We start from the raw sequence: 22,086 nt of genomic DNA, 5'->3' as shown, positions 1-22,086 counted from the left end.
TTGGAAAACACTGGTTCACAGCAATTATGGTGGCCCCATGCCAAGTAACTCCATCCCAAATATGTTCGTCTTGGGAGACATGCTGTTGAATCATCATTACCACACATACAAGTGGGTTGATATTGACGCAGACCCAATGAGGATGGGAGAACCGACCGAGGAGGGGAAGGCACCCACGCGCAGGCACACCCCCATGGTGGTATGACAGCTATCACACCCCGGAACATATGGTACATAGGGCGCAGGGAACCAACTCATGTGACTTAACAGTTTATTGTAAATCCAAGACAAAGTGTGGTTACATTTCTACACATATACAATATGCATATGTGAGCATACAAATTGTCATTAATAACTCGATTCACCTCGGAGACCGAAAAAATGATCAAAAGTAACAGTGAATAACAAGCTATAATATAGTTTACCAAATTGCGTGCCCCCTCTTACCCTACGGTTACTAAAGAGAACAGTTCAAATAGTGTAGTTAGACTTCTATCTGACCAAGCTGCTTATTGTCTAGCATGATCCAGTCAATCCTTGACCATATAATTAGTTTCTCATAGCCTAATAGAAATTCACTCAATTTTTCTACAACGAAAATGATTAAGAGAAGCACACAATGTCATAATAGTAAAACAAGGGCTTAGTAGCAAATGGTTAGGGTGTTTTAATTACTGGTAAGCCTTCTTACTGTCATTGGAGTCATTTAAACACTTGATCAAGCCAGTAAAGTATCCATCCTAATAACACATTTAGAACAGGCTAGGGAACAGAGCATACACACAACACTACATGAACAGATAATAATAATAATAATAGAAAATAATGAGACAGCATATCCCAATTGACAAATAATGGAAAAAAAGACAATAAAAGAAAATTGTACAAGGAAACACTGCAGCACACATGAACATCTAAACATAATTATTTAGATAATTGGACAAAAGGAAGTCTAATTCTTTTCAGAAAATAACCAATATTATGTTTGACTATCTTATTAGGAATTATGTGACACAGATCTTGGAATCTGTATTATTGTTCTCAAATAACACAATCAACTGACCAACAGTTGGATATTTTCTGAACATATTTGGGAAATTTCCAGAAGAAAATTTAGCTTTGCAGTTTTTGTTTTCAAACATGATAACTATTGTATTTTATTTTTTTATTTTTGGGCGGGGGTAGCGAGGGATTTAAAACTAGAATCTAATCAAGAATTTTCAATTCTGAAACGCAATTACTACCGATCCACAAAACATACATTAAAACAAATATGAGGACTATTCTGACACAGGTTTCCATCCACAGTATTTGAATGGGAATACAACACTTGCATGGAAACTGATGTTTTTTGGTAATTACTGTGATGACATGACACACATCATTATTTATAAACCAAATGCACAAAAAAAGAAAGAAAAAAATGGAAAAAAATTCAGTTTTATAAAAAAAAAAACCACTTAAAATTGGTGAATTTCCCACTTTTCCCAATTTTAATCATCAAATACTTTTTTTTTTTAACCTCTACCATACCGACTGGAATGTTTCTCAGTGATTCACCAACATTTTCATATCAGCACTTCTTGACACATTTAATGGGAGTAAGTCAATGTTAAAAGATTGAAATAGTGCCTTCTATATAAATTTCTCTAATTTAAATGACACGTAAAAGTTTTGGAGGCATAATTGGCTATTTTGAAGGCATTACAAAAAATAACAGCACTATGCTCATTTTGACAAGAAAACATTTGAACCCACTTAAATACATTTTGGTAATCAGAAAGTCACTATCTACGTCGATGCCCACTTTACTGACACCCACCCTTTTTTTGTTTGTTTTTGTTTTAGTAAAACACAAAACATTGGTTATCTGAAACAAAATGACTGACAACAGCATCTTACACTAAGCTATTTTCCACAAAGTCTTAGGTGGTTATAGAATTTGAGAAAATATAGAACCTCTAATCACAATGATAGGGATATTTTTCACATCTCACAAATGTGTTCTTGCTAGAGATTGTGTGTATCATTATTGCAAAATGGACACATAAATATCCAAAGCTATTTCAGACGTCAAATGTCAAACATTCATGTTGTGCACGTGCTCATGCTTTTTAAAGGTATTGTTGGCTATTTTTTTAAAATTAATTGATATACTCAATTCTATTCAATGTCAGACAGGTTTTTTCAATGTGTAGAAAAATCTACAATAAAAAGTAAATAAGCACATTTGGAGAGATTTTAGATTAGAAATTTCATCTAGATATTTAGGGGGGGGGTAAGTGTGAGGAGGAAAATGCTTCAAACAAATACAACTGTTTATGTACTAAGAAACTGTGGAAACTTTCATTTAGAATGTTCCTGGCATCTTATGCATGTGAGCATTTAGTTTGTTTGTGGGTGGGGGGGAGTTCAAATATCCATGAAAGCACTTGTAAAGTATTTCAACATGAAATCAGCGCTGTTGCAAGACTTGTAGTGGGTGTGCTTGTACACGGCCAATGTGATGTCTTTGGTGCGAGAAGTAAAATATTTTCGACAGTGAAATCGGGGAGGGGACAGCAGTCTAGCATATAAATGCTTAATTCCCGCAAGCTGTGGAATGTTTCAGTAGTCTGTCTCATAACAATTTCAATGAATCTGCCTTCTGCGTGTGTGCTTGGGCCTAAATGGCCTTAAGTAGATGTTATAACAGATTACAATAGAGAATGGTGTTATACGTTAACAAAAGGTTAAGATGTAATAGATTCTGAGGAGAATGTTCTGGAAACAGGTAGAAGGTGAAAGAAAGGTTTCTTTTAAACAATGGTTTCTATTTGACACCAAGAGTGGCCCCCAAAATACAAATATCCCATATAGGGTCCTATTAGATCATTGACACACTTTAATCACACCTCCACTGATTACTAAATATAGCAGAAATGAGCGTGACATACAATAGAAAGACACACATTCTGATAAAACATCCACAAGAATTATTGCAACAATCTCTAATAAAAACAAACATGTACAGCCATGTTCAAAAAAACAAAAAACGAAAAAATATCACTTCAAATGTACTACGGCATAAAGGAGAACGGGAGGCTTTCACTAAACCAACAAGAGTTCTCATGTGGTCACTCGGGACTGCATGTTTCGTTAGCTAAGAGAACTAATAGTTAAATAAAGCAGCAAATACAAGTGACAGCCCTATTGATTCTCTACATGTTCATCCCAATCGTCTTGATGGTGTTCCTGCTTTGAACTACGCTTGTTTCACCTTTGCCCTTCTAGGGGTATGCAGCCCTTGTCGCAGTACTGTCCTATAATCTTGCTGGAAAATGGAACAATGACAGCAGTAAAAGGATTCATGTGGCTTTAAATGTGCTCCTACAAAAAAAAAAAAAACACTCGGCCTCAGTGTTACGATCAACCTGCTCAGTGCCAACTTGTTATCATTGTGGAGTCCCAAAGATAGAGTTGCATTCACTCTCTACCTAAACAGAACCAGTGCTTTTCAACCAGCGACCCCCGACCTTTCACTTGTGTCTCTGCAGTACCTTTCCTCACTTCATATCTTGGCTGCAGATGAGATTACCGTATCTCTCACCCTGCACAATCTCGCCCCAATACCATGGCACAATCACTTTCCGTCAGGCCCCTCTCCGACTAGCTTTAAAAACCCAGTGCAACCTTTGGTGTCTTAACTATGACCTAGTCAGCAAACGCAAGAAATGTTATCAATAGTCTTGCTTGAATGAAAAGACTTAAACACATTTTAGGTGCCACTGACACTCTGTTCTGACAAAGATTTTGTAGAAAATACAAAAAGTGAAGCAGAGTATTAATCCCTTGCAGTGACGCACTTCAGAAAAATGACGCAACTTGCCGCACGGAAACACCACAGACTACACATTTTGCCAACAGCAAACGGCACATTGAGTCTTTTGGCTGGAACTAACAGAAACATGACCAAAGAAGAAAAAAAATTACAAATCACTGATATCCCTGACATCCCAATTGATGGTTATTAAGAACAAATATACCCAGGGTAACAACAATAATAAAAATAACAAAGCAAATGCGATGTTCAAAACGTATTATTGATTAAAGTGTTCTACATAATAATAAAAAAAAACATCTTATGGAATGGTGCAAAACACATTTCCTCAGAGGTGTTGGGGAAATTATATTATTAAAAATGTATAATTTTATTCTTTTTTGTGTCATTGGTAGCCAAAAGACACACATTCAACAAGTAAACAAAAATCACTTGTATGGAATATTTGGCCATTGTTAGAATTAAGCTATTAGGGTTAGCAAATAAAACAAAAGTATGTTTTTTTTTTCTTCAATGACAGCGCATCACAACCACCTAATTTCACGCTGATAGGATTTACACCACATACGTTATTTTTATTTTAATCTGGAGCGACTCCGGAAGAAGAATTATCAGGAATATGAATGACTTTGGTCAGTACCCTTGACAAGTTATCTCATGCACATGACTCAACTTCAAAAACCTGATGACATGAATCGTCATATACGCTGCCTTTAAGGACCACGCAGAAGCAATGGGAGCAAACCTTAAACCTGGAAGAGCGCTACTGTGTCCCACCACAAGCCTATCAAAGCAGGACAACACAACTTTTCGTGTTGTGTGGATTTCCAAGCGGAGTAAACTGTGTTGTTACAACTGTAAGGCACTACGAGGGAACAAAAACTAAAGGAGTTGGACTACACACATGGCTGACAGTAGCAGGCACACACACACACACACACACACACACACACACACACACACACACGCAAACACACGGACAATAAAATTGTACATGCCTATGTTATTATAATTACTTTGTGCAATCACATTAAAAACAAGGAACAAATTAATCTATTGGTATCTGGAACAAAGATTTCTTGAAAGTTAGAGAAACAAATGTGTGGAGACTGCTACATTCTATGAATGGGGGCCCAGCTAAGACGCCTCTTGCTAAAACTGAACTTTTGAGAAACACAAAAGAAATATACCTATAAATACATTAGAAAAGTTTGTCTTCTTCTGTTGGTTATATTTCCAGAAGCCTCCTGCTTGAGGAGGTGGAGTGGAGGGAGTCGCCTCTCTTTTCTCGCAACACCAAAAGTGTGGAAATATGAAGACAGTTCAAGGCCATCGATATTTTTTGTATCTTTGAAGAGCAGCAGGTTTCCGTATTTCACCTTCTCCCAAATTATCTTGGGATTCTCAACTTTCAGTCAGTAACCCCTGTTCAGCAGTCCCTTCCCACAGTTAAGATGTATAACACTAATGAGACATTACTTTCTTCTAGGTAAAAGAAAAACAAATCAAACAAAAGCTAAGATGGCCCTTTTCAGACAAAAACAATCAAAAGAAATCACCTGGAAACGTGACTCTCTAATCCGACTCCTGTGTTTCCCTTAGAGAACAATGGTGGATCTTTTTTTTTTTCCTTCCTTTTCTCCATTATACCTTCAAGTCATATGGGGGAGTATGATGAGGACTGCAAAGTCCTCTGTCTCTGTTCACTAGTGAGGTTGAGAGTATGTAGGGTGTCAATGGGACAAAGGGTGGTTGGTGTGTGGAAGCAGCAGTGCCAGGTCAGCCTCTCCAGTGTCTTCTCTAGAGGTAAGGGTACTGGTTGACCTTGGTGGGGCTCAGTGGGTATCCAGTGTAGACCGTGGAGGCAGGGGAGGCGCTGATGTAGGCCTGGTGGGCAAACTGGGCCTGGTACTGGCTGTGGTGCAGTGTTGGTGAGGGCAGTACGCGGTGTCCCATGCTGACTGGAACCTGGTGGACAATGCTTGGTGGATAGCTCCCGTGCTGGACTGTGTGGCGGGCCGAGCCCTGTGACGCCACCAGGTGGGCCACTGTGCCACTGGAGCCCAAAGTGGTGGGGGCTGTGTAGGCGTAGAGGTGGGGCTGGCTGGAGAGATGCGTGGTGGCCAAGTGTGGATGCACGTTGCCCGTGTGAGAGGGGCTATTGTGATGGAAGGAGTATGGGGCCTGAGTGGCGATGGTGGGGGTAATATAAGCCTGCTGGCGGCGATGACCTCCATTTCGGTCTGCTACCATGTGCTGCTGGGCCTGGAGGAGCGGGTGAAAGATGATACAAGGTTCCATTTTTTTCTCTTTTCCACTTCAAATCTTTCCCTTTTTCAGCTAGAACATCTTATGACATATTTGAATTCAGTAAATGCATGAATTAATTCATATCCTGCACCTGATAGGTCATGTTGGGTCCCCCCCTGTCCTTCAATCAAAACTTTTTTTTTTTTTCCAATTTTAGAACTTTGGAGGAGGATATTTTGAGGTTCATAATGGTAATGGGACATTTGGCAATCACAAAGAAAATAAATTAAACACATGTTGGTCTGGCTTACTAAGGTGCTTTTACACTGCACTTTTTTTGAGCAGTGTTCACCATGGGGGAGGGCAATGAGAGAGTGGCAGCCCAGTTAAAGCTTGCAATAGTTGCCACTGGTTGCTAAGCAACCAAACAGGATGTACCCACTGCCTTTTCCCCTTTTTTTGGATGTGAAGTAGGCTGCAACTTGGCAATATGGATTTGTCACGATTGACCGCCCCGATTATGAGGCACGGCAGCATCTCCATGAGTTATGGTTCTTCTGTGAGCTACAACTATTTGCAGACAACTTCAGTTGTACTTGAGGCTCGTTTAAATTTCTCACTTTTACACGGTAACCTCCAACATCGCCAAATTATGGAGTTCTTTTCACTCTGAAATCACACAATTTTCCCCATAGGATGCACTGTCTGACGTCATCGGCACTGCGCCCAAATTGAACCTTGTTATGTGCAGTGTGAAAAGAGCTTTAAGCATTTGGGAGAATATGGACCATAGTTCCTGAAATCAGGTTATGTCATTGTCATAGGCACAGAACTTTCGCATTTTGGTGAAATCCCCCCACACCCCGTGCAAAGTTAGTCCTCACTTTGCAGATATCATATCATCTACTCTTATGGGAACACTTTGTCTCAGGGCTTGTCAAATGCTAAATGTTCAATAATGTAAAACGGCCTATCCAAAATGATTTCAATTTCGTTAAATTTTCCTTTTTACTCTGAGTCGTAAATAGTAAATACTGTCCCAAAACCCATTTTGGACCCTGAACATGAAATTGTGAAAGCCACAGCTCACCGTCAGTGTAGTGTATCCCAAAAGGTATTTTTCCTGCACCAATCTAAGTCAACTATACTTTCGTTAAATTAAGGACTACATTGTAAGCGTAGAATTGACCAAAGTGGCCTTACAAGGCACATGGGGGTCATGCCCAAATCCTGATTGAGTTACTTGACTGGGTGGTTGTAAACAATCTTCCAATTGGGTATACTAGTATATATACTGTACGTACAATTTGTACCATTTCAGCTCAAATCTTAAGACTTGTATACAGCAGTGACTGTGCCATTTTATAAGTCTTTCTACCTGGCTGAGATTAAGAGGCTGTTGCTGGAGGGAGTGTGGCCCTGAGCGCTGGGGTCTATACGATGCAGTCACACAACCTGGGATGTGAGTATTGCCCGAAACCACTCCATTGGAGGACTTGAACTTGTAAGTGGAATTCTGATGGTTCACTGGATCTGCACAGAAGGAGGCAAAAGTTTGTTTCAATCGGGAAATAGCAAGCTATAAATCTTTGGAAAAACACGAGGCTGTCTTTACGTGACTTGATGTTACCTGGCATCAAGCGCTCACACTCATTGACCACCTCGCTGGTCTGGGTTTTGAGAGGGGGGATGATGATTGTGCGCGGGTTGCCGTTGTTGTAGTTGTCGAGTATGGTAGTCTTTGTGTCAAAATTGTTGTTATTGGCGGGTCTGGATTCCACAGTGTAAGGGCTCTTGTTGCTGGAACAGTCGATGTCAGGTGAATCGTGGACAGTCACACAGCTGATCACATTCTTCCTTTGCTTCAAAGATGAACTGGAGAAAATGCAGTTGGGAGGGGGAGGTAGGTTTTTCCAATTCAGTCATAAATAAATGATGAATTACCAGAGGATATACCCGTATATTCAGTGTATAGTACAGTAAGTGAGTATGTTATTTTATTCGTCACCAGAGTTCATATGCGTAACAGAAAAAATGTAACTTGACAGAGATGATGATGATGCTCAATTTTGATTTGACACTGTCAGCGAGATAATCCTAACATTATTTTGGTTGTGGATTGCTGCAATGAAGTCGAAGTGCACTGCATCTTTTTAAAGAGTTTTTTCTCTCATTGTGGTTACTTTATTAAGCGTCTTGAGAGGTTAGATATTAGAAACACCCGAATATGAACAGAAAACCAAATCTACTATAATATTTTGTTAATATAAATATGCTCTGACAAGGAATCAAAAGGGACTTTACTATCCTTAATGAGGCAGAACTTTTGATACAGCTGTCGTAGTGGATCACAACAGACATGGCAAGTGTACTCAATGTGTACATGATGATAGTTTGAATCAAAGAACACCAACTTGTCCTTGAGATATTCACAAACTAACTGCATCCCAGTTGTTGGCTCAATAAAAGAAAATGGCAATGTTGAGTGCTCAAAGTCAAGTCAGGTTTACGCTGCAGTTGCGAGAAATAGCTTCGTTTGGATTCCCATCTGAGAATGCTATATTTTGGGAATTTTGTAATCACTATAATCAAATATGCCCACTTTCACTTCACACATATAAGTCAACAACTTTCAGAAGCAGTACTGGCATCAATATAGAAAACATAATCATAACAATTATTCAATTACTCCCAAAACACAGAACTGACCCATTGTTATGTTTGTGGTTGTCCTCCTCATCTGTGTCACTGCTGATGGTGATGATGCTGACCGCAGGGCTGGGCGTGTCAGGGATGATGATGGTCTGTCTGGGGACGTGCTGCTGGTGTGGATGGTTGCGGGTGGTGTTGGAAGCCTGTTCGGCCTCAATAGTCCCCCAACCGCCACCCCCGCAGCCATGCGGGGGTGGGCAAATGGAGGCTGAGCTGCTGTGGAGTACAGCGCATCGTGGAGGCGTGTTCTCTTTCACCCTCTTGGAGCGCTGCGGAGAAAGCACTGCCTGAGTGGACGACACTTCATATGCTGAAGTGTTCCTTTATGGCAGAAAGAAAGAATTAGAAGTGAGAATCAAAAACATAAGAACAAGAGCTTTAATAGTAACGTGTAAAGGTCTTCCGCCACCATTGCCTTTGTAATTTTAATGACCTATTTCACAGCAGTCATTTTCACACGGAAAACAAGTAAAAACATAAGACTAAGAGAGACAAGGGTCGCTGGAGCCTCTCAAAGGTATTTTCGGACAGGAGGTGGGGTACACCGTGAACTGGTTGCGAGCCAATCGCAGGGCACATATAAACAACCATTTGGTTCACATTCACACCCATGGGCAATTTAGAGTCTTCAATCAGCATACCACACGTGTTTTTGGGATGCGGGAGGAAAACAAAGGACATATCCTTTTCAGAAGGCCAATTCCAACGTATTTTTTATATTTGAAGTAATTTTGATTTTTTTTTTTTAAACATTTTTCCCACCTACTAACATTTAGATTTCAGCTGCAGAGTGCAATCATCCAAAGTATAAAACTAAAATAAAATCATGAAATATTACACATTTTGTGTTATGAATCTGGATCCCTTTTTCAATTGAAACAAATTCAATTGCCCATGATATTCTAATTTATTGAGATGTCGCTGTGTGGCAAGTAAAAGTGTGGTTTAATAGAAAATCAAAAATGCTTGCTACAATTTTTTTCATTTGTTTGTTTGTTTATGTCGTTTGTCATAATAGCATTTCTATTACAACAAATACCGGTAAGTGATGCACATGTGCGTATTGTCAGTCAGCCAATGTAAGCGTTATTACCACACACCTGACAGAATTCTGGTGCTGTTTGTTCTTTTTGGAAGAGGAGTTATTATTGGATGACGGTTGCCTCATAACATGTGCCACTCCAACATTGAGCGTCTGGTTGGATGGGAGAGTGACGTGTCCAGCCAACAAGGCCGGCTGCTGCATGATGGGATTGTAATGACTGCCATGAGGGTGAGAATTCCTGCAGTAGAAAAATAGTTTTAAATCAAAGCTGCTTAAAGGAGAACATCGAGCTGACACAGCCAGAGGCAAACTTTTTTCACTTGCAAAATCATACAGGTACCTGATTTCCTACAATTACAAAAATAATAGTTACATTTTACATACTACTAAAGTTGTTTTTTATTTTAAAACGTAGAACTTCTAACCTCTGTGGTCTGTTCGAATCCTCAACATTTTAAAATAGAGATGATATTTAACTACACTGTCAGAACCTCTTAAAAACATATGTTGATAGATCGTTACTTAACCAAGAAGTTGCACAGTAATAACTGGAGGGAGTTAAATACAAGAAGTTTGTACAGTACATGTATTATCAAAATCCCCCACCCAATGAGCCAGCAGGTGTCAGTAGTGACTTTTATTTTTTAAAAAGACAAGATGATTAGGGACTAAGTGAGGTACAGAGCAAAAAGGGAGGGTAGAGGCGCTGACACCAGCTGCGGAGTGATCGCTCTGCAGAGGAAGTGCGACACTTTCCTGATTATCTCTCTGTGGACCACAGAGCTGCAGCAGGAGGAGAGGGAGGGACAAGCAAGGAGAGGAAGAGGTGGGTTGAAGGAAAATTGGGGGGTGGAAGGGTCATCACAGAGTTGAGACTGAGTCTAAACATACATGTCCCCGGCAACTGTGCACATTCACATTATAAACCTGCATCCTGTTTCTCTATCAGTTCATCCATTTGTCAAGGAGTCTCACTGTCAAGCATCGTGTCTCTTCGTGTTCGTCTTGCCCACCTCCGTGAGGTGAATCTGCACTTATAAACGAATGTGCCAGTGTTGTTCTGATACGATAAAGATAATGGACAGGCTGTCAGGGAGATACTGACTCCTCAGTCAATCACTTTTCCATTTTCTTATATTACCTTTGGACCTCTAACAGCCATCAACACGACTCTGTGACTTATTGTCCTGAATTGATGATCTGTGTCAGTATTAAAACTATGAATGCCTTTGAATTCTGAAAGTATTCAAATGACAAAAGTTTGGAGACATTTTTTACATGATATTAAATGACAACGCGTGTAGAAACGTTTGAATGGTACTGTATGTTCTCCTGCCAAAAGCATGTTGACAGGAGGCCCGCAGTAGGGAAGCAAAAGAAAAAAAAACATTTCGGACTCATTTTTGTCGAGTTCATTAAATATTTTTTAAACACTTAAATAATAATATACATTTTGCACTGGTTCATTTGTGAGTAGAACAGAAAACTTGAATTCTGCCTACAATGAACAAACTTTGTACTACCATTGACCTACGTGTGATTTAATGTGATGGAGGAATGCAGAGGGCATACTGTTGCCCATGTAAACATATAACCTCAATAGCCCCATGTAAGTAGCATGCTGTTTTCATGAGACTGCTGCATGTTTTAAAGTAACCTTAGCCACAACATGTACAGGGGTCAAGACGGATTGAGTAATGTAATGTAAGGAACTGCTGTTGTTTACCTCCAGTTGCTGAGAGGCTGTGTGCTGCTCATGGAGTCAGGAATGACGGCGGCATGCTGAACTGAGCTGTGAGTGAGCTGCTGCCAGGCGGGAGGCAGCAGGATCTGCTGGGTGCCGCTGGGCCAAGCCTGCTGAGGTAGGGTGAGACACAATAGGGAGTAAAAACACAGGCGGATTAGATAGAAAGTGGAAATTAAAAAGACAGCAAAGGGAGAGACATTCATCTATTGTGGAACGCTTATAATGTAACACGAATACATGAGTTACTGGGATGATTAGTTTTAAGAGTGTAATAAATGCAAGTCTCACAATCATGGAAAAGCAATAACAGGAACTATGTTAGCCTCACCAATATACTCTTTGTAAACAAAATGAGATATAAACTACATTCGCATGATTTTGTGATAGATTCGAATTTAGTTGATAGCTATTAATTATTCAATTTGTGGAAAAAGCTACTTTGTACTTGTAAACAAGAGAAACAGGCACAGTGTGTGCATGTGCGTGTAAGTCTATATGCGTGTGTGCTTGCCTGAGCATGTTTGTGCGATCCTCTCTGTAGCACTAATAGTTTAATGCAGTTCTATTGATTTATACTTCAATGTCAGGGCTAATGAATTGTTCATTTAATACCCTTTGCACATTTATTTACAAAAGCATCAGTATGCACTGCAGTGCACGCATGTTTAAATAATGTGAAAGGAAGACAAGAGAAAAGAAAATCAGGTGTGAGATGCAGAGGTGCCATATAGAATGTAAAGCACCTTATCTGCGCAATTGATAAAATTCCCCGGTATTTATTTTTTTTATTATTATTATTTTATTTACTTTTGTACATATTTACTTTGGATGCTTTGGCTGAGGATGTTTGGTTTGTCCCAGTCTGACATTGCAGGCAGTGTCTTCCTCCTCAGTGATTTCTAATGGAACTTTCTTGCGCTTGTGACGATGGCCTTTACCTCTAAGGCCTTTTATCAACATGTCATTATGACATGCTAATCCATCCATCCATCTACTGCTCCTCCTCCTCTTGCGCACTCACTCTCCACTCCTTGCTCTCTACATGCCTCTGTCACAAGGCATCTGTGTTTTGTAACTAGCCTGTCTGCCCTGAAATGGTAACCCAGTTAAGAGGCCCTTTTTTTCTACTCACAGAGCCCACCAGCACTATCAGCAGCCTGCCGCCTCCCACCTCAACCCAACCAACGCTCCCCGGGTGAAAGCCCTTTGTCACCTCGGGGCTCTGAAAGCCATAGCTCTCACTCCCTGATTGTTTCCACATTTTCTGCATTCCTGCACCAGATAAAGGTTCTGCTGGTTTCCCTGCATCACTGCTTTGGAGCCTTCTTCTCCGTGCACAACCGTGAAGGTTGGGGCATACGTACCCTTTTAGAGCTGAGCATAGTGGGCATTGGGGGGGCGACACTGACCCCATGGGCTCAGGCAAATGTGGGGAGAAAAGAATAGCAAGACACCACCAATCAAACCAAACCAGAGAGACCTCCCACAGTGAAGGAATAAACACGAGGATACAAACATACAGGCAGTTATTAGGTGTGCTGCATGCTGGCCCATATAAACCATCTGCTTATGTTAACGGCTACCTCGTGTCTTTATTTAACATGCAAAGGCACACAGAAGGTTTGGTGTAGACCAGCACACTGGGGATCTGCACTCTAAGCATTGAGAAATGCAATTTACTAAATTCTTTGCAAGACATTTAATTTTGTCCTTAAGAGATTCCTTATCAAAATTTCGTGTATCTATGAATTATCTGGTCTTTCGGGCCCCGATTCTAGCTTCTCCTGACCTTTTGAGATCCTCTGAGGGCTCTAATTCGGAGTGGCTGATTCGGAAGCAGCCCTGGAGCTAATCACCATTTGGTATCTGACAGATTAAGCCACCATAGAAACACAGGCATGCTCTCACACACATACACACACTCAAGGGCTTTGCCGTCTGTGTGCCTGCCTGCCTACTGCATGATCAACTGGAGATAAGGGAGTGCTTCAAACTCCCATGATTCTCTGAGATATTTCAAGCCTTACTGGAAATTTCCATAAGGAAGAAGGTGAAGTGGTGATGGAAGTGCTTGACAGTGCATAGTCACTCTTACTTACGAAAACATGACATTAACAGCAAAAAGTCACCAGCTCCATTCCGTAAAGGCCTTCGGTGTGAAAGGCTCTTGCACAGTGTGCTCCTAAGTGGAGCCCTTTCAGCTTCCAGGAAGATCGAAGCTGGATAGACAGCCAGTGAGGATGACAGACAGAGCGAGAGCGAGAGCGAGAGCGAGACCGAGAGAGAGAGAGAGAGAGACGAAGCAATGCAAGGGAAATCTTAAACTAAATGGGCTCAAAAAAGAAGCGAAAAAAACTGCCAGATGCGACCAGGTCATCAACATTTCTAGCCTTTAATCAATAGTAGTTTGAGTTTCTTCAGGAAGGTTTCCAAATACCAGATACCAGGGTTTTTTTTTCCTTCAATATCAGTAACTGACAAGCACTTTCATAATTAAATCTATGGGATTAAGACAAGATTCAGACACAGCACCGAATCAATTACAGGTACTACTGCACAACAAAGGTCCATGGTGGCACGGTTGAAGAAGTTTGACATGGAAGAGTTTTTGTTCAACCTCTTCAAACAACTTTGGTAGGAAGTACAAAAGAGATACGAGCTCTCAAATGTCCACCAGTGTCCTCTAACTTCACAAATGTTCTGAAGAAAGATAGGACAATCTTTAAAAAAGTCTTCCCAGAAGTGCGGAAGCTGATGTAACGACGACTTAATACGTTCCTTCATTTTAACTTTCTGGAGGTGTAATACCCCACTTCTGTCCACACAGTGTACATTAGTATTATTTAAATTGGAATGCCGTCATACCTGAGTAAGGAGGCCTGGTTGGATCTGCAGAGGCTGGGTCCCGGGGGCCTGTGTCACTATGGGAACAGCATTCTCCATCCGCATGGAGAAACTGTTGTGCTTGGAAGGCGATGCCTGCAGTCCTGTGAAGGAGAAGAAAAACAAAGCATGTCAACAAATTTCAATACAAATAATGTTTAGATTCAGCAACTCATTAGAGGATTGACTATGTTCCAAAATGTGGACAAGGTGTACCATCTATTTCAAGGAATATAAAGAAAGAGACAAATGAAAATCATTGCCTCAAAGCAATCTTGGTTGTTGGAAGTGTATAACTGCAAGGGTGAACATTTATTTATTGCCTTTTCAACTTATCATGAGCGAGTTGTTGGTAGAGTAAAACTGACACTTCTGGGAGTGCAGTTGGCTGAGATTCGCAGCAAAAAGCAAAAACATGTCAAAAAGGGCCTGTCTTTCCACACTGGAAAAAAACAAAAGCTGACTAAAAAGGGATCAATTACACTAGATAACGGAGTATTGAAAAAATTAAAAGTTTTAAGATTAATAGTAAACACGTTTATTTATTTAAATAAACAAAAACATTGTGTAAATATGTTGGGTTTTGGCTCCAGATCTCCAAAGGCTTCAGTTCAATCACAGTTCCTGGTACGCTAATGCATTCTGACTGGTACGACCTCTTTACCTTGGAAGCCAGGAGGGCAGACGATGAGCGCCTGCTGGAAGGGATCGGGTCGGGCGGTGCAGAGTTGAGGAGCCCCCGTCTGCAGGGGCACGCTCCTCTGGGCCACAGCTGCCATGGAAGCAGCGGAGGGCTGGTAGAGTGCAGATTGGTAGTTTAGTATGGAGACATCAGGACTTGCAAAGGAAAGGGTGGAATTGTTGGTGGAGGAGGGAACCAGGTTGGTAGCCTAAAGGAATGATGGAACCAAAATGAAAAGAAATGAGAGGCTGATGCTGAAGTGAGCAGCAGGTAGAATAGCTCGAAGCTGATAAAAACAATAGAGATTACAGGAGGCACAATCACTCCATCGATAGAAGGTGGATTGACTGGTACTGATGGAACCCAAAAGAAATCATACAGACGGCGATGTCGAATGTGTTTCTGGCAAAATAATGATGGGCAATCAATGTTCAAAATATTACATTAATCAGGCATGATGGAGCACCCCTCTATGTTTAGACTAAATGAACGTATTTTGTATTGACGCATCAGCTTTCATTTCCCCGGACAAGAATAGTCTGAGTCTGCTGTGCCACAATAAGCAAATGACATGAGCACTACACATGCTGTATGTTTCTTTTAAACAATGCAACATTTAGCAAGAAGTGTTGAATTCCATAGATTGAAATGTCTGTTGAAAAATGATACAAATCACAAAGAGTCTGTGTAATGAGCTGCTGGGAAATCTGGCATTTCATGTCGCAGCCTACAAATCAATATGCCTGACAGGAGTCATTTTTTACCAACAGTCATCCATCAATTATGTACCCTTCTCACACGAGTCCAACATGTCTTGTCTCATCACCTATTCATTACAAGCATACGTATGACCGGACATAAATATATAGCCAGCATTTTCATTTTTCATTTACTCTCTTTCATGTGCTCGGTGAAGGGTGGGCGGGAGCATAATCAATATGGCACTGTGACAATCATCATAAACAATTGAAATAATGTAAATACAAGGCTAAGATGATATCCCGCTTTGCAAATAATCAAGACGCCTAAGGATAGTTCATCTGGGTAAATCACAGCAAAACTCACATTACATCCAAAGGAGTGTGAGCAAGATGCTTCAACTGAATTGAAGGTAAAGATATTTGAATTTATATGATAGTAAACAAATTTGGGAATAACAATATCAATCTTGGCAAAGTCAAAAGTCAGCAGTTCCGTTTCCCCACCATACGGAAGAAGTAAAACACCACAAGATCAAACCAGGGAAAATGGAGAGAAATGAAGAAGATAGAGGAGGGCAAGAATGAGAGAAGGGAAGGAAAGGAACCCCGGGGTAAAAGGCTTCTTGAAGCCTTAAAGCGCCAGAATGCAAGATAAGCAGGAAGCAGGGCTTGTCATGTGTGCAATCAGCAGTTTATGACAATCCCATAGGACGCGGATGCAGACAGAAATGCAGCCAGCCAGATATACAAGGCAAAAAGGCAGGATCGTAGGCTGGGAGACGGAAACACACATGTGATGTGGGGGGGGGGGGGGGGGGGGGGGTGACAAACAGCTGGTTATGAGCTGCTCAGCTCTTCACATTTATAGCATCAATATGTAGTCATTTTTGCTTAAATGAAACCTTCAAAACCATTTGCATACATGGTTTGAAATACCAATACCAATAACAGCATTTCAGTCACCCTAGATTGCCTGTTAGGAGGTCAATGTTATGTTATTTTGGAGTTGTGTGCACTGCCTCTACAAATGTACATGCTTGGAAAAATTATAAAATAATACAATGACAATGGTCGGTTTCCTAGTGTTACATTCATTGGCTCGCCATCTTAGCTTCTGATCAAGTCACCATCCATGAACCAATTCACGTCTTCCTGTCGTCTATTTGGAATTAGCCAAAGTATAGTGGCTCAAAAGTAACTCGCTCTTTACAACAGTAGAGGGAGCCCTGGGGCTAAAACACATACATTGTACTTCATTGGACAAGACAGTTATAGACTAAAATTAAATGAATTGCTCACTGTCAGATGAGGCTGATGTTGACCAATATTGCAAGGACAGATTTTACACACCAATCCATGTCATTGTTGAGTGACAGATGAAGGACAAAAAGGGAATTGAGTGTCACCTGGCTGTGCACAGTGTTGAGCTGGTTGTTGAAGGTCATGGTGAGGTTGGTCGAAGTGCTGGGGGCCACGTGGGTGATGAAGGGCGTCTTGCTCTGGTTGACCGTGTCATACATGTTCACACGGCGCTTACAGATCTCCATATTCTGGAAGCATGATTTCACGCTAGAAAGTGACAAAGAGCGCAACGTGCGTGGTTTGATGAGTGCTGGATACAATTACACCATTAAAGACGATGAAAAGGAGATAAGTAGGTAAAATAGGAGTTCATACTGAGTGCTGTGCGGGAAATCGAGGAGATGCGACATAGTGACAAAAGGATGGTTGAGTGTTTCAATAGGTGTGATTCTCTTGTCTGCGTCAATGGTCAACATCTTGGTTAGCAAGTCGATGAACTCCCTCCTGTCGGCTTTCTCTGCCAGCAAGTCGCTCCCCTCCAGATCTGACGTCATATTCACCTGCAGGCAGCAAAACTGTCAAGAGCGCACGCTTGTGTATTTGTAGAAGGTTAAACATGGGGGAAAACCCCCCAAGGAGCTTTTCCCCATACTGGAAAAATCTGGAACCTCCTCAATCCAGGTGTCACCAAGACTTGCTCTGGAGTGACATTATAAACATTTGCACTGCTATTCGTAGTGCCACTTGAAATATCTATACAGTATATCCATTGCTGAGTTGTGAAAACAAGAGTAAATAAAAAACGGAGAATTCAACATCTGGCTAGTGGGGAGGAGAAAGAAGGGATTCATCCATACAGGATCTCATTCTGTGGAAAAAGCTGACGTGACAAAGTGAACATAAACACAAACAGTTGCATCATGTGCCTTAAAATGTATTTAAACCTTGTGGCTCAAGTTGTGGCTAAATGCTAGTTTGAGCAGCACATTGCTGCTGTCATGCAAAGTAACATGGAGAGCATGCAACAATTTAACAGGCACTGAAGTGGAGGTGGGCTTCAGGTCTTCAATCTTGCACCTGGGGCCACAGATCAGGCAAAGCCGTTGTTTCCCTGGGTGGAAAACTGTTCAATGCTCCGACTAATTGAATCTGCAAGTTCAATGATAATATGCAAGCTCACCTGGAATTTCAAGTCAATGCACATTTTACATTTATCAAACACTCTTAACAGTCCACAGGCCTCTGCAAAGCCATGAATGTTTATCATTGGCAAAAAATTCTCCCTTGTTTCTTGGATCGGAATTTGTGTATCTAGATAAAAACGGACGTTTTTTTTTTGGTTTGTTTTAGTTGTAAGAAACTGCACAAGCACAGACAAAAAAAATGATGTGAAAAAGCTTTTCTTTTTTTTTTTTTTCTTTTTGTTATTTTCTTGTGTTAAATTTACTGCTAAATGCGCAGTCAATTTTCTATGTTCAGAGTGACAGACAAGTTTATCGATGCAGTACACTTTAAGAATGAGCAACTGTCACATGAATGACAGAAAAAGACAGTTATTCCCACCTACTGGCAAGTTATAGTCTCTACCATGTTTATGTAATCAATGTTTTTTCTTCCCTGACTAAATTCGATGGGACCATTTCCATCACTAAACAGAAAACAGTCACACACAAAACAAACAAACAGATGAAGAGACGTCAATGAAAACACAACCTCATTAGCGAAAGTAATGATTTATTACAGCTCCTCTGCGCCCCACCAACATGCAAACTAAACAACGTGGAAAAGATTGGACTTGCTGTGCCTCATTCCCTGTGTTTAAACAAGCACCAAGGTCATGATATAGCTGCTCTTTGTTTAAGCCAACAAGATTGTCAGGCAGTACGAGGACACTGGGAGCAGACAGACAGCCTTGTTTACCGTGACATGCAGAGGAACAGTTCTGCTTTCATAAAGCTACAAGCGCTTATCTGCAGGCCGGCTCCAGGGGCTATCAGATGTGCTGCCAGTCAACACCACAAATCTGATGCAATTCTTTTTCCCCATGCATGTTGTTCGGAGCTGTAGCCACACCTCCCTGTAGTGATAAAGGAATAATCTGTGGAATCGGGAGGGGAATAATCACGTTGTCCTCAGATAGTGGGAGAGATGACTTTGGGAAAGGTGCACATCAGGGTTGGTCAATAATACTAAATAAGAACTATGGATCGTGTGAGATTTTGTCATCATTCTATTCAGAGATGTAGTGTATTATCTCTTGAAATGATGCTGTTTTAGCACCTCACAATGAGGCACGCAAAGTTTATTTTGAATATAGTGACAAATATGGGGAGGGTAGCCATAAGAAGGAGCAATGTTGGCCTTGCGTGTGAACATCTGCTGGATGCAACCACATCTGTGTCTTGAGAAGCACTGACATTCCACTCAGGAGTGAAGACAGGGGTGGCAGATGGGGCACACAAAACCAAAGGAGATGTGTGGCAAAGCCAGCAGGATGCTGACCTGTTTGCAGCTCTTCAGTACGAATAAATCTGCCGATGCCAAAGTGACGGCAATAACAGACCAAACAAGAACATTAACAAAGAAGCCGCATTTGCCTACCAAAGCTTTTGTCGCCAGGGAAGTGAATTAGTAAAGGGTGCGACCATAAAAGTTATAAAAATCGAACACTATCACATTGTGGGGGATCCAGTTCCACAAGAGGGAGACGTATGTCGTGGAGAATTAATGTCAATCGATAATGTTTCAGTTACATAAGCAAAAGTCAGCAATGTGAGCCACCACACTACCAATGGCTTTCTTTATATGTTTAGTTTTTTTGCAGTGTGGTAGAAAAGTACAGCGATCACATTTGTCACTTTATATACTGTAATAAAGGAAGAAGGGAATATTTAGACTTCAAATGCACAATATATCCCCACCACGCATATTAATTAAGCATATTTATGTAATCACAACCATTTTCTACCAAGTGGAGAAACAGATAACCTTTTAGCAGCTTTCAACTATTTGACACAGTATGTCAAACTTATCAAAATTAAAGAAAGAAAGCAAAAGATAATGTTCGTCTTCCATTCTTTTTCGGCTATTGCTTTTGTGACCTATATAGAGTGATTGACTGTAGAGATTTTGAAGTATGGGAGCCCCGAGTACAGTCAAGCGTTCTGCCCGCCCTCTCACCTATATGAGGCTTCCAATTCATTTCAATTAGATGGTCCCTGATTTACTCAAATTAGATATGCTTGGGACTAATGCCTTGTCGCATTTCCCGCAACAGAAAGAAGGTTTATAATATTCTTGGCACCCGCAGCTCTCTCGTCTTTCAGGGCCTTTAGCGATGTCATCCACTATACATGCAGGGACAGATGTCCACAACAGTGGCTTGTTTATATGGGAGGATAGTGAAATGGCATTACATCTGTTCAGCTTTATCTACTCTGTGTTTTCATCGTGAGCTGAGTTGGTCTGGAACAGTGGGAGGAAGATGGCTGATGGAGCTTGCGTTAGAGACAAAGATGACCCAGGGATATAGCAACACTCATGCAGGCAGCCTTGATTAAACTATGTGCTGGGTGTACTATAAGTGTGTTTACATGGCAACTGTAAATTCAACAAGCCCAGGCTGTGATAAAATCTTGTACTGGCTGAGAGCTCAGTATTCCAGACAGGTTTCAGAGCCGCTATGGGCCTTACTGGACAACCATAATTTTCCCCATCATTTATGTACCTGCATGTACCCACATGTACAGTTTCCACAGGCTGCAGCTGCTTAAGCATCAAGATGAACACATTTCAAAGCAAAAAGTTCACCAGCTTTGTCGTTATCATGGGCAGAATCAAGCATCATATCAGATGGAACTCTTGGAGAGGCAAAGAAGCCTGGGAAAAATCTTCAAACTTTTTCTATTCCCTTTGTCATGTCTGGCAGCAGAAGTAGTATTTGGCTGAGTGAAGGCAAATAAAAACTATCATCTACCAAAATGTCATGGCTGCATGTGAAGTTTGCCACCATGGAGGGGTGAGTTCACTGCGAGTCGCAAGGAAAAATGACAGAGTGACATTATGCTCGTTGTGTTTGTAACTTATTGCTGGTCACTTCCTGCTGTTACACAGTGTCATCAAAACAGATTCTCACTGATGACCTGGAGAATTTTTGGTAACATAAAAAGCACAAGCAATATTATGGATGCATTCGGACCAGGATTTCTAATTTTCCACACCCATTTTCCTCACATGGGTCGTGGTCATGCTGGAGCCTCCCCGAGCTATCTTCGGTCAAGAGGCAGGGTACACCCTGAACTGTCGCAAGGTGCACAAATACAATCATCCACTAACACTTATATTCACACCTATGGGGAATTTAAAGTCTTCAATCAACCTACCATGCAAGTTTTTGGGACGCGGGAAGAAACTGGAGTACCCGGAGAAAACCCGCACGGGGAGAACTTGCAAACTCCACACAGGCGAGGCAGGGATTTGAACCCCAGGCCTCAGAACTGTGAGGGGGATGTGGAAACCAGTGGACCATGGTGACGGCAATTCCCAATATTTCTTTCAATGGTCCACTGACACGTAAACATAATTTTTAGTATGTTTAAACAAAAAAAGTCACCCGGACCCATCCGTTTTTTTTTACCACACGTCAGGATGTTGTCGTATATGGATTTTTGCATCTCCTGCCATGAAAATCCTCTCGAGGCATTTGTGTTGGAGAAGAACCAGGAAGTGGTGTTTTTTGCAGTAACGGGGTCGAGTGTTTTTATTGCTTTATACCTATTGTACCGGCAAAAAAATACTTGTTTTTTTACATCGTGTTGGCCGAAATGCCAGCTTGTTGTATTGCTGCATTTTGCTCGAACACTTGGGAGGATCTACACACTTTTCCAAAAGACCCGGTTCGCCATGAAAAATGGATTGTAGAGGTGCAAAGGACAAGAGCTTTGT

General features: G+C 41.1%; 1 protein-coding gene across 3 annotated transcripts in view; it reads right to left on the bottom strand.

The window, feature by feature from the left end:
• Nucleotides 1–257: 257 nt before the first annotated feature.
• Nucleotides 258–22,086, bottom strand: part of hipk2 (homeodomain interacting protein kinase 2) — an 85,270-nt gene continuing 63,441 nt past the window's right edge. For 2 of the 3 annotated variants that reach the window (XM_061822052.1, XM_061822053.1), the window contains exons 6-15: nucleotides 17,518–17,702; nucleotides 17,247–17,409; nucleotides 15,122–15,347; nucleotides 14,440–14,561; nucleotides 11,554–11,681; nucleotides 9,883–10,065; nucleotides 8,780–9,103; nucleotides 7,701–7,945; nucleotides 7,449–7,603; nucleotides 258–6,085 (exon numbers count right to left, since the gene is read on the bottom strand). In XM_061822052.1, coding sequence (XP_061678036.1) covers nucleotides 5,621–6,085; nucleotides 7,449–7,603; nucleotides 7,701–7,945; nucleotides 8,780–9,103; nucleotides 9,883–10,065; nucleotides 11,554–11,681; nucleotides 14,440–14,561; nucleotides 15,122–15,347; nucleotides 17,247–17,409; nucleotides 17,518–17,702 — 2,196 coding nt within the window. In that variant the 3' untranslated portion in view covers nucleotides 258–5,620. The remainder of the gene's footprint in view (nucleotides 6,086–7,448; nucleotides 7,604–7,700; nucleotides 7,946–8,779; nucleotides 9,104–9,882; nucleotides 10,066–11,553; nucleotides 11,682–14,439; nucleotides 14,562–15,121; nucleotides 15,348–17,246; nucleotides 17,410–17,517; nucleotides 17,703–22,086) is intronic. The other variant, XM_061822054.1, reaches the window with a different exon arrangement.

The sequence above is a fragment of the Syngnathoides biaculeatus genome, chromosome 6 (assembly GCF_019802595.1).
Source record: "Syngnathoides biaculeatus isolate LvHL_M chromosome 6, ASM1980259v1, whole genome shotgun sequence".
Taxonomy (NCBI): Eukaryota; Metazoa; Chordata; class Actinopteri; order Syngnathiformes; family Syngnathidae; genus Syngnathoides; species Syngnathoides biaculeatus.
This window is presented reverse-complemented; position numbering and strand designations above follow the sequence as displayed.